Below are 13,324 nucleotides of genomic sequence, written 5' to 3'. Positions count from 1 at the left end.
ACCTTCAAAACTCAGAATTATATAATCTTACCCCTCGAAAAAATACTTAAAGCACATGATTTCCTACCCGTTTTTAGATTATGATGTCATCCTTCCAATGACACCCTCCACCCCTCCGCTCCGGTGATCTTAGATTATGATGTCATCATTTCGATGGCGTCATCCCAGGGGGTCTACCCAAAACTGTCTGTTTTACACTACTGTTTTACCCATTGCAAATATTTTTCACAACACTATGAAACATGCACCTTACATGAGATGAAGCCACGGAAAGAAATCAAATTGCCCAGTTAAAATGAATATCTGTGCTTTTAGACTGATAGTTGTAGGACATGATCCAGTGGAAATCATTTTCACATGGTTTTTCTTGTTGTAAAAATACTAAACCAAAGACAGCTAATTAAATATGCATAAATTCGTGTCAAATGGCCATTATTGCAGGGAGTCCCTATAACTTGAAGGGAATAACATATTTTTCCCTACTGTTTTTGCCATAATCACAAACATCTGTGCCAAATTTGAGCAAAATCGGTGATTTGAACTGTATCATCACCCCCTGCCTGGTTTTTTCGTGGACACACTCTTGATAATATGTCGAGAAATTATTTGAAACCGTTATTTTATGTAAATATGAAGTAAATTTCAAGCTCAAAATCTGGTTGTTAAATTAATCAATAAGCAAGTCAATCAATGGCAATCAGTCATAAGTGGTGGTGGGGAGGTATTTCGTAAAGGAATTGTATCAAGCTTAGTTTTTCGAGCGTCTGGTAAAAAGCAAGGAGCGAAAGCAATACGAGGAACAAAAAAAAATTCACTTGATTACAAGTTAAAATTACTGCAGTCAACTCTCTCCTCGCGGACACCCCGCTATTACGAACATCTCATTTTTATGGACAGAAGCTATATCCCCTACATCCAGGGACAGCCGTAATTTGTCGACATCTATTTGTAATTATAGCTAAGATGGAGTTAAACTGATTTATTCCTATAATTAAGCAGTTTTACTTTTTCTCGCGAAAAACGAGAAAAAAGATATGGACCTTTTTCCGTAAGGTAGGTCGTAGCGAGTATCCAAACCGTAGCTTAGCGTCATTTTAAATTCATTTTCATTTTCTTTTAGGGAAACGCTTTTTTCTCAAAGTTTAAACACAGCGAGAGAAGAAAACAAGGCCAAGTGGTATTGAAACACGAATAAAGTGGCATTTTGGACCTCAGGAAAGATTCTTCACAAAATGCTAATACATTTTAAGCTGGGCATTTTAATCTTTATCATCTCGACTTCATTGTTCGAGATTGCACATAGCTGCAGCAGAAGAAGGCGCAATTGTCGTAGTAAGTTGTCAGTTATTATTCTTGCATGATTCTTATATGCATTATTCGTTCATGTTGTAAGGATCTTGAGGCATAAAAGAACACAACAACAGTTTTGTGAAGGCTCTGTAATTCCGTAGTTCTGAAAAGTCCCACATACAACAACTGTGCTCGCAATCTCACGTCAGCGCTTGGTAACCAGGCCACCATCTGACAATATCGCCTATACACAGGTGCTTCAGTAGTAACTGGTATGACCAGTTGCATGATCTGTTCAGTTGCATGACCGAATTTGGCAGAAATGTCAGAACAACTCCAAAGTTGACTGTAAGGATTTAGGAATATAATATTAAACAATCCAATATCATACTAATTCACTGATGAAAAGTCACAAAGTTGACTACTATTAAATTAGAATGCTGTCTTTAGGGAGGAAAGTTTGCAATCAGCGCAGGAAATCTAGCTCACTCCCCCCCCCCCCCCCCCGCCCCTTCCCCAGGTCTAGACAGGATTAACCAGCAGTTTCCTCTAGGTTATATGTTTTCATTGTAACTCATCTCATGCAACTGTCGTCCACAAAAGACCACGTATTCTGCTTTTCTACCTGTAGAAGTAGATGGCGGATGGAGTGGATGGTCTCCAGATCCGGTGGATCATTGCAGTTGCAAGGGCAAAGCTCGTCAGACTCGACGCTGTACTCGTCCTCCTCCCAGCTGTGGAGGAAAGACTTGTTCAGGTCCTTGTGCGCGAGATGTTGATTGTGACGAATGCAGTTGCAACAATGGGGGCTGTGAGCAAATCTGTGAGGAAACCGACGCGGGACGTACCTGCTCATGCCTTCCAGGATACAAACGCTGTGGAACTTCATGTATTGGTATGTAAATACTAAGAACTTAACAGATATTGTCAAGTTTCATTAGCCCTTCCGTGGAGCGAAAAGGTTTTGTTCGATTTTGGAGTTCAGAATCGCTCAAAAATTACGGTGAGAGAAAAAAGCCAACCGAAGGGAAGAAAGGCTGGTCGTACCCTTGAAAAAAAGAAATTAAATTTCGGCCGTAATACACTGTGTCTATGTTTGGCGCACTATGCCATGACGATAACATATGACCATTCGTTTGTTCTGCACTGGTGTTTAAGCACAAAAGGCTTCCATTAAACAACGATAGAGAATTTTGGACCATGTTCGAGTCTTTCATCAGGTTATCTAGACAACCATCACAATTTTGGCAGCCAGCTTTCTGACTGGTCCTTTTACCCAGGCATGCTTACAATTACATCGTCGACTTTATAAATATATTATGTAGATTTGCCTCCGAGAGAAACCACGAGTTGTATTTCCTTTGACGTAGGCAACATGGAATGATGTTGTCATATCATTGAGTAATTACGTCATGAGTTCCAAACAGCCGCCATCTTGGATCCGCCATTTTAGATTTCTTGATTTTTCAGTTCGTAAGAGGACCACTAAAATGACCTAAAATAAACAAACTCAAGTACAAAAAATGCTAAGAAGCCTTAAAAATGTAACAACAACTCCCTTAAAGGCAATTTCTTATAATAAAAGCACCTTTCTCTTCTCGAGGTGAAAAGCGTTAGTAAAGATAAAGATACAAGTTTCAACGCAACTACATGTACATAGAGCGAAAAGTTTAAATGCTACCGAGGCTGAAAAAAACATCGATGTCCCAACAACAACTGAAAGTAACCAAAGAAAGCATGCTTTAAAATTTCCGAAACAATAATGAAAAAAAAAGACTAAGTTGAAAAAATATTTCCATAGAAATTCGTTGCGCCGCAAATGATTGGACGACTCCGGATAATGGCGTAAAAACACCTCAACAAGACTGTGGTGATGGACGAAGAGTAAGAGTGAATACAATATGTAGAGCTGAGTGTAACTTTGGTTACCAGCTTGAAGGCACTTCAACGACTGTATGCACTCCACAAGGCGACTGGAACCCAAGGAACTCTCCTAGATGTACAGGTAAGCATTTTTGTGTTATGATGTCTGGGGCGGTTATAGGGGAGGGGGAAGGGGGGAGGTTTGGGGGTTTCGGTGGGTTCGGTGTTACCCCCTAAGTAACAAAAAAAATGAGACATTATAACACGCTGACTTGGCCTCAGAATGCCGTAATCCCATATCCGAGGCCATCCTTATCTCGAAACCCCCCTCTCCAAAATCCTGTATCGATCCACCCCATCATGTTTAGGCAAAATTCATGGTGGTTGTTGACATTACTTGGTTTTTGTGGGAGAGTGTATGCCACGTGAGCACCAACCTGGAAGTTTTCATACCTCTTTCCCTCTACACTAACTATAGATCGCCTCAGGTTGGTTTTCGTCCTCTCAACCATTCCAAGATGGGGTTTGCTACCTCAAAAGATAAAAAAGCAAATAAATAAATAAATAAATAAATAAATAAGCCAACCAACCTTAGTTGGCAAGTTTTAGTGAGTTAAGAAGTTGATTTGATCAAAACCCTAGTGAATATGTATCTTCTTCGTTAGGATCTCTCTTCCTTGTTCATCTTTGTAAACAATTGGTTTCTTCAATTATTTAGTTACCTATTTATTTATTACGTTTTTACGAACGATTTAAGTTACGTTTTAAATTATATGAATAACTTACTCTTTTTTGTATTTATTTACGACGTAATTAGTGTACCCAATTAGTTTGTTAGCAGCTAAATACCTTGACACTTGACACACTACTACTACTACTACTACTACTACTGCTGCTGCTGCTGCTGCTGCTGTATACTGTATACTGCTGCTGCTGCTGCTGCTACTGCTACTACTGCTGCTGGTACTACTGCTACTGCTACTACTACTCAAAATGATTTTTTCTGTATTAGTGAAAAAATGTGTCCCCGTGGTTCTTCCTAACCGTGGACAAGTAACTCCTTCTTTTTGTGAGACTGGGCCGCCTCATGGGGGAACATGCTACTTTTCATGCCTGGATAACTTCGAAGTGGATAACACTCAAGCTTCTTGTAGCAATGGAGTCTGGAGTAGTAGTCCAGTTTTCAGTTGCGTCGGTAAGATACCAAAGTAACCCGTTAATTGGGCAAATTCTTTAGGCTCCAACGGGACTCCAACGTAAACTGCAAAGCCAACTCAAGAGGGGACTTATGAAACTGCGACCTGTGGTTTCTTTTTAGTTATTTTTAGTGATACTATGCTGCAGACAGACTGCACTCTAGATGTAATGATACAGTCGTCGTCACTGCTATGGCGCTATAGGTATGACTTTGTTTTACACTGTCACCGCTCTATTCTTGACGAATGACACGCCACCTAACTCCACGTCACGTCATGCCACGCCACGTGACGTCACGGGAGATAGCTATGACCACGAAAATGACAAAGAATATAAAAATGTAAGCTGCGATAACGAAGAAGCTATATTCTGTTTTAAATAAATCAAAATGCTAAATTTGGAGGGACTTGGCAGAACTACTTAGCTGTATTCTCCTCATAACCCCAACCTAGTACTGTTGTTTTTTAATACTCGTCTCATCCATAGATAATACAAAACCGGAGTTTACCAGTGACTGTCCGCCAGACCAATCTGTCATTGCCGAAAAAGGACAGACTGACAAGATCGTTTTCTGGCCGCCAATTACGGCTGAGGATAATGATGGTCAAGTTCCTGAAATGGTGGTTACTCCAGTAGAGATTTCGCCGGAAGATACATCACATAAATTTTCAGAAGGAACCCACGTCGTAGTTTTTACAGCAAGGGATTTGAGTGGAAATTCACAAACATGCTCTTTTATAGTAGAAGTGAAAGGTAGCAGTTGTCGGTTTAACTTTGCCTACAATTCTCGTTCTTTCGGGGAAGTCGGGTACCCCTTTATATAAGGTATATAGGTGAACATCCTTATGTGAGCCATATAGACGTTTGCGGTTTAAAGGGTATGTATGATTAGGGTATATATTTTGACCGCGTGGTTCTGAGGTAGAATGTGGTCTCTGCACTCTGATCTGCAATTAATCATAATAGTCGAAAGAAACAAGCTATTAATCCCTTGGTATCATTTAGCTCTTGAGATGTGTGATTTAAATTGCTCTTGGGAATGTGAAGCCCTTTTCAAGTATTCATGCGTACTAAGGCAGAACCTGCGCTGGGTAAACAAGTTTTTTTTCCTGTTTTTTGTCCACTCTGCTTTCTACAACTCTGTACAAGCACGGTAAATATTTTCTATTTCTTAAACAAAATGTTTCGTCGGTTCAATCTAGAAGTAGTAGGGCTGCACTTTTTGTCAAAGAAGTGTACCACAGAGAATCCAGTGTAACACAAATGATACAATACCATGGATGGCAAAGTGAGGAGAGCTATTTTCAATTAATTGTCCATGGTCTTGTGAATGTTGATAAAAAGATCTTGGTCGAACGTTGCCGCGCAACCAGACAATACAGGACAATACCAATAGAGAAACACCCAGACACACAAGAACTGTTATAGATCACCTTTCCTCCCACTTGTCATCCCAGAGTGGAACTATCCACCCCGGTCAGTATATTCAAAATACTAGTTCTACTGCTCTCTTAAGCAGGACCCAGGCATTAATGAAATAATATCTAAATGCCATTTCTACAATCGCGATTAAAAAACTGCTCACCGTGTCCATGTGCTTACCGTGTCCACTTCGGGAGTTTCTGCACAGTAAAGATTTACATTTAGATCAAGAACGCGAACACTACGTTTGCCGGTTTCAACAACTCCGAATACAGAAGATGATCTGAACTACAGGTCTTTTCTTTTGTTTATGTAGTTCTTCGATGTAATGCTTCTGTTGCGCCTCCAAATGGCGTGCTGGACCCGACAAATTGCGGTAATTTACTTGGTACCAAGTGCGGGGTTAAATGCCTTAATGGGTATGAGGATAAACAAATGAGCCCTCCGAGGGAATGCGAGAAGAGTGTGGATGACCTTGCTTATTGGACAGGGGAAGAGACAAATTGCACAGGTAAATACCTGCAGTTGATATGGTTGAATTCATCATTTTGTTTACATTTACTATAGCTACTTGCAATTGGAAAAATTACATTATATACCCTCTCTGAAAATAAGCTATCCAAGAACTAAACCTGCCATGATAACTCTCAGGTACAAAAATTTGAAAAAGGAAAAAAAAAATGAGAAGGAAACCCAACACTCAACCAGCAACCTTTCATTTTCCTGTTTGGATTGGGACATTGTATTCCGCGATCATCGATCTTTCCTTTTGACCTGTTCGTGAATTGCAAACCATAGAATTTCCATGGGGTGTTTTGGAACTCAAATAGTAAATAGCCAACAAAGTAGGGTGCAGAATAGTCACATTTAACCTAGATAGCACCAGGGTTAACCACGTAAGTCTTAATGGTGCCACGCGTAGCCTAAATAGTTCCGACTTGACGTCAATATAATTTCATATGGCTCTCAATGATACAAGATGTCCCCTTTCAGCTATTGAGAGTTAACCATTTTCATTTTAGTACACTTTGCATGAGCTAACTGTAATGCTATTTAGGTTGAATTTATTGCTATTCAGGCGGCTGAACTGTTAAGCAGTCGTCACTGTTAGTAACTCAGTATTCACCACTATTTCGGCGCTGTCCTCTATTTGCTAAGCGGGTTTCCCAGGCAGCCAGCTATGTGCAGTTGCAAAGTATAAACTTGTACCATGACACTTCTGTTTTTGCAGTGGTCAAGTGCCCAGCCATTTCAGTACCTCCCAACGTTAGTATGTCAGGAAATGGATGTCAAGACAGCGCTCCCGAGTTTGGGACAACCTGCTTTTTCAACTGCCATCAGGGATATAAACGCATTGAGGGCTCTCATTCTATAGTGTGTAATGCTGACAAAGCATGGCGTGGCTCACCTCTTCAGTGTGAAGGTCAGAAAAACAAGTATATCAAGAAGCAATTGTGATTAGAATTTGCGCAATGCATGATCGTTGACTTCACAATCCGTAATTAAGATTCAAGAGTATCATCCGTGAGTACATATTCTGTGAAGTAAACATGTTTTAAACGGGATTACCTTGACGAATCAAAATATTATAAAGGACCATTGCAGATGGCATCTTTTGTGAATGAAAATTGTTTTTCAACAGAGATTTGTGTAGTATGTTTTAGAATTCCACTGAGAGTTCACCCTATTCAGACCAGAGCCAAAAAATGTAAGTCATGAAATGGCCGGGTAGACTTTTAAACGAAAAATTTAGTTTAGGTCTTTTCTCGGTTTCTCTCTCTAAGCCCTGTTCTCAGTAACTCAGGACCACCACCAAATGGAGCACAACTTTTGAAAATGATACTATTTTTTATTACGTTTTGTATCAGATAATCGAATATTGAAACGCTGTCATTGTAGTATCTTCTGTGAAATAAGAGAGTTTTTTTTTCATGCTGAAGCTGTGACATGCCGCCCACTTCCTGTGAATTCAAAAGGACTCTCCGTGGAACCTGCATCTTGCGAAGAGACCAATTCCTCTTACGGAACAGAGTGTCGTTTTCAATGCACTTCAGGATACCGGCTTGAAGGTCCTTCCATAAAAACATGTACCCAGAGCGGTGACTGGTCTTTCACTGCGAACACCTTCTGTAAAGGTACGTTGTGCCCGGTCTTAGCCTGTGTAGCTGGTGGGATTTCACCAGCAAATACTTAAGTTTGACAACAGAGCAGCGAAGAAATCTTTGCAAGCGACGAAGCTGCCAGGGAACTTAACTTACCTATAATCAGTCTTACTTTAATTGGCCTCCGCCACTGAAGCAAAACACCAGCGCGGAAAATCCCACCAGCTTCACAGACAAGCCCGTCTCAGTCCAATTCTCAAAGAAGTACGTGGACCTTTTAAAATACTAGTATAGTTTTCGTGTCAATTTTGTCTTGATATTTGCCGTAATTGTAGCTGAAAATAAGTAAAAGGAGCAGAAAAGAGTATATTCTAGTAGCACTTTTAGGAAAAAGTTTGGTACTCATAGATTAAAAAAAGAATGACTTGGAGCTGAACCTCCATGAAAAGTAACTAAACTAGAGCTGTGGAATAATGTTCTCATTAACACGAGCTGACAATTTCTGAAGGACAATTTCACTTTCAACTTTAATTCTATTCCGTGTCTATGCTTTTCTAAACAGATGTTTCCGCGCCTAACTTTGGCAACTCTTGCCCCAACACAACTGTGGAATATGCCGATAGAAATTCCAATTCAAAGAGGATCAATTGGACTGAACCGCATGCTACAGACAATTCAGGAGTCGAACCAAAAGTTCGTCGTGTTGACAAAAAACTTGGTGACGTATTTCCAGAAGGCATTCATTCTGTCAAATACATCGCTACCGATGACGATGGAAATACAGAGGAATGTTCATTTCAAGTCACTGTATCCGGTAAGTAACTTTAAGAACTCAAAGTGTCCTGATTCGGGTCATCTGTGAAGGGGAGGGGGCGAGGGTGATGAGGAGAAGGCGAGTGGTGTTGTGTAAAGTGCTTAAAGGGAGCTCAGTCTCGGTATTTTGAGTTATTTTGGCCACATACAAAATTACCTTTCAATGGTAGGAAACCTGAAAATAACAGTTTAATAAGGTAGAAAAACACCAAAGACATAATGATAAACCATATAGGAACAAGGATGGCTAAAGACTGGAGAAAATTAACATGGATTACAAACGACGACTTTAAGAAATTAAGGCTAAACTTTTCAATATGCGCAAACCGTGACTGAGCTCCTTTAAGGCCAGGTTACACGAGACAATTTTTGCAAAGCAACCATGACAACTGAAAAGCGTTCGTTAAAAATTGCAGATGGCTTTTTTCAAGCACGAAGCTGTCCCTCAACGTTCCGAACAGTTGATGATCGATAGTTCTACTTTTCCAGCAACTCGCAGCGACTTAAGTCTTAAGAATCTGTATTTGCTAAGTGTCCAATACAAGTTCTATTGCATCAAACAATTATATGTTGCAAAAAGGGGTTTTAAACGTCAAATATTTCTCCAAATGAGGCGCAACAAACCAGTGGCAAGAAAAGTCGAAAATCCCTTGTCGCACTGCACAGTAAGATAGTAGTGGTAAAGTGGTAGATAAGGCAAGGTGTTGTAAACGGACGAAGGGGACAGTTCAAAAACAAATAATAAACAATTATTGGACGGTTGAGTAAAATATCGTGATTTGTCGGTAGCGAGAAGACAATTATTTAACGAAGCCGAAGGCTGAGGAAAATAACTGATCTACTCGAGACCCTTACAAATCGCGATATTTTTGCGAAAACCGGGATCAATCATTGTTTTATCATTCGGTCATCAAGTTTGTCTTTTTATCTAAATCACTCTCTGACAACTCAGGGAAACGATGAGCAATATTAATGTTATTGGCAGCAAAACACATTAATTAAGACGGTATTACGCGTGAGCAGAATATTGTTTGTAGGTAGTTGGCTCTCGGCCAATGAAAATAAAGAAATGCATCGAATGATGATAAATTTAGTTATAAAATGATTTTCCATGTGACAACCTTGTTATTTATTTCTTATTAACTATCTTTCGTTCAATTATGCTAAAACTAACTAAAGTGATTCGAATTTTTCAGTGATGTACTGCATACCAAAGTACCAGAGTTCCAAGTTCCGAGTGTCTTGTACTTATGAAAATCGTTTCGGATCAAATTGTTCGTTTTCATGCCCAAATGGTTACCGTATCAGGGGTTCTGTTCACCGCCAGTGTGAAGCTGAAGACGGAAAGCCACCTGCTAATTGGACTGGAAATGAGACACACTGTGAAAGTAAGCCTGAAATGAGCCTGTAATATATTTACTACGTAAATATCAATCACTATCAATCAATCAATCAATCAATCAATCAATCAATCAATCAATCAATCAATCAGCTAGTCAGTCAGCTAGTCAGTCAGTCAGTCAGTCAGTCAGTTAGTTAGTCACCAACCAACCAACCAACAAACAAACCAACCAACCAACCAACAGTCAACCAACACAATCAGTCAGTTAGGTAGTCGGTCGGTCGGTCGGTTGGTCGGTCGCTACGTGGGTCATCGGCTGATCAATCAGTTAATTAAGCAATCAAACAGGTATTTGTTCATGCTTAGCGTCTGAGCGAAAAAGCTCATGTAAAAATGATTCGTAAATTCTAAAAGGTCTCCGAAGAGTCTCTTGGGCAAGACGAAACGCCGCGTGAGACTTGCCACGAACTATTTTTTCAAAAGTATTTGACAATTCTGTTATTGTAAAATATTCGTATCCCTTAGAAATAATAAAAAAGGTTTGAAACCATGAAGTCATTAAATAATTTAAAAAATTAACATACCAAAATACCTAACTACCAAAATATTATGACAAGGACAAAAAGAAAAACAAACAAAAAAAATGGCTAAATCTTCTTTTTCAGTTGTGAAATGCGATAAATTGAATAAGACAGCCAATGTTATCATGTCGAGATGTGGAAGAGCGTCATTTTCCTATGGTGATAAATGCCTGTTTTACTGTGAACATGGATACAAAGCCGTAAGTGGAAGTAAAGAGAGACGATGTCAGGAAAATGGGACTTGGTCAGGTTCACCTCTAACATGCGCAGGTAAGTTGTTAAGCGTCACTGTTTCTCAAATCACTAGTTCAACCTCACTTTGATTACTGCAGCCTAATCTGGGTTAATTCTAGCAAAACATTATCTAACAAGCTACAAAAACTACAAAACGTGCTGCATGAGTAATAACTTCATCGGGCTATGACGCTGATGTCGATTTCTTGTTTCACAAACTCAGCTGGAAAGACTGGCAATTTCAACGTCATATTCAGAAAGCCGTAATGGTTTTGAAGTCTTTAAACGGTCTGCTAGTTCCTGAACATCTCACTTCTAAATTTGTAACGCGAAATGAATCAAATTATGCTCTGAAGGACTCGGTTAATAAACTTGTTGTTCCCTTTCCGAGAACTAACTACATGAAAAATAGTTTTAGTTACACCGGCGTAACCCTTTGGAACAGCTTACCCTTTAACAGTAGAGAGTTTGCCGGTTCTTTAAATCAATTTAAACGCTTTCTCTATCATAATTTTTAAACACACGGCATTCATGGAAATCAGGTTTATAAGTAGAATATTGTTGTAAGTTAATATAATATTAGGATTAGAATTTTAGGTTTAGAATCTTAGACATTTTCTTGGAATTTATTGTACCTGATGAATTTTGTACCGTGTATAAATAATGATTAAAGATTAAAGGACAGATTTTAACATGATAGGCCAGGACCTGGAGCCTGAACAGATTAAAGCTGGCGTTCGTATTTTACTACTTTTATGTCGACGAGCCATTATCACCTCTGTAGGGGTTAATACTAACTGAGCAAAATTAGTAATACACCTTCGTGCTTTTAAGATGTTATTCTGTTTGTTTGTTTAAATCCACGGAAGTTTCGTAAAGGCGCTTATGCTTACGTTATCCATCGCAGATCACAAGGCAGTCACAGCAACTCATATTAATTGAAACTGCATTAAAATTGGTCCAATTAACGTTTAGAGTAAAAAGCTGCGTAATTTAAAAACACCAATACTAATGATCCACATGCCTGGTCTACCTATAAAAACCTTAAACACCAAGTCAGGAAGTCAATCAGAGCAGCGGAGAGTGAATTCATCAAAGATCAGATTCAAAACAACCCACGGAACACAAATTGTATTTGGAAGGCAATCCGGCTCTACATCCCTAAAAGATCAGTCTCCCCTAAAGTTTACAGCAAAGAGGACAAGATCGTGGCGGATACTTTCAATAATTTTTTTGCGTCTGTTGGAAAATCAACCAATTCCAAAATAAAATCTTTGGCTGAAGAGAACAACTTCGACTTGAATAACAGCATCTTTACTCCTAGAATTTTTCCGACATCTGAGCAATTTACATTTCATTCTGTTGAATGTAAACAAGTCGAGGACATTATAAATGCAATGCCTTCTAATAAGGCTCCTGGGATTGATAAAGTGCCAACTCGAGTCATTAAAGACTGCCTGCCGATTATACTCCCTTTTGTACATCAATCATCAATGCTTCTCTTTCATCTTCAACATTCCCAGGGATCTGGAAAACAGCCGAAATCACACCTATTCCCAAACAAGGCAATCACGAACTTCCTAACAATAATAGACCAATTTCGCTACTACCTGTGTTGTCAAAGGTCTGTGAAAGAGTCGCTTATAATCAGTTTGTCACCTATTTGACAACAAAGAAGAGGCTGACGACAAAACAAAATGGAAGCAAAAAATGGCACTCTACTGAAACATCATTACTTCGCACGACTGATGCATTTCTTAAAGGAATAGATAAAAAGAAATTAACTGCCTGTGTTCTCCTAGATATGAGCAAAGCGTTTGATAGTGTCGACCACCAAATACTGTTACGAAAACTACAAGACGTTGGCGCCTCAACTAGTGTGCTACAATGGTTTAACAGCTATCTCACAAATAGATATCAAGTTGTACGAATTCACTCCACTGTTTCCAATCCAATACCAATTGAACATGGAGTACCTCAGGGTAGCATCCTGGGCCCCTTATTATTTAGTATATACGTTAATGATCTACCGGAAGCTCCACGGAATTGCTCTACTGAATGCTATGTAGATGATACAAAATTGTTTGTTTCTTTTCATTCACAAGACACCCAACGGATTGTTGAGGAGATGAACGAAGACCTCCTCGGTGTGCGCAACTGGTGCTTCAGAAATCGGCTATTACTAAATCCAGACAAGACGAAATTAATTGTTTTCGGGAGCCGACAGATGACTTCGAAGCTCCATGATTTTCGTTTGTCTTTGTTGGGAAAAGACATCTCCCCAGTACAATCAGCCAAAGATCTCGGCGTGATTTTGGATTCGAACTCGACATTTGATGATCATATTAAGACCATAGTATCGGAATGTATCGCACGCCTCGCGCAAATTAGCCGTGTCAAATATTGTCTTGACAGAACGTCGTTGTTAACCGTGATAAATGCCTTGGTTTTCAGTAAGTTGTACTACTGCTCGAACGTCT

At 39.4% G+C, this 13,324-nt stretch overlaps 1 protein-coding gene across 1 annotated transcript in view; it reads left to right on the top strand.

Annotated features, from left to right (window-relative positions):
* Window positions 1-1,124: 1,124 nt before the first annotated feature.
* The window catches only part of LOC110049051 (uncharacterized), a 44,447-nt gene continuing 32,247 nt past the window's right edge, over window positions 1,125-13,324 (top strand). The window contains exons 1-11 of the mRNA XM_089287516.1: window positions 1,125-1,332; window positions 1,922-2,185; window positions 3,092-3,295; window positions 4,166-4,348; window positions 4,837-5,103; window positions 6,089-6,283; window positions 7,004-7,195; window positions 7,713-7,907; window positions 8,437-8,688; window positions 9,884-10,075; window positions 10,695-10,880. Of these exons, the coding sequence (XP_089143642.1) occupies window positions 1,233-1,332; window positions 1,922-2,185; window positions 3,092-3,295; window positions 4,166-4,348; window positions 4,837-5,103; window positions 6,089-6,283; window positions 7,004-7,195; window positions 7,713-7,907; window positions 8,437-8,688; window positions 9,884-10,075; window positions 10,695-10,880 (2,230 nt within the window). The 5' untranslated portion in view covers window positions 1,125-1,232. The remainder of the gene's footprint in view (window positions 1,333-1,921; window positions 2,186-3,091; window positions 3,296-4,165; window positions 4,349-4,836; window positions 5,104-6,088; window positions 6,284-7,003; window positions 7,196-7,712; window positions 7,908-8,436; window positions 8,689-9,883; window positions 10,076-10,694; window positions 10,881-13,324) is intronic.

Source organism: Orbicella faveolata, unplaced genomic scaffold (assembly GCF_042242905.1).
Source record: "Orbicella faveolata isolate gen_17 unplaced genomic scaffold, um_ofav_v1 contig_14, whole genome shotgun sequence".
Classification (NCBI taxonomy): domain Eukaryota; kingdom Metazoa; phylum Cnidaria; class Anthozoa; order Scleractinia; family Merulinidae; genus Orbicella; species Orbicella faveolata.
Note: the sequence above shows the minus strand (reverse complement) of the source record. Positions and strands in the feature narration are given on the sequence as shown.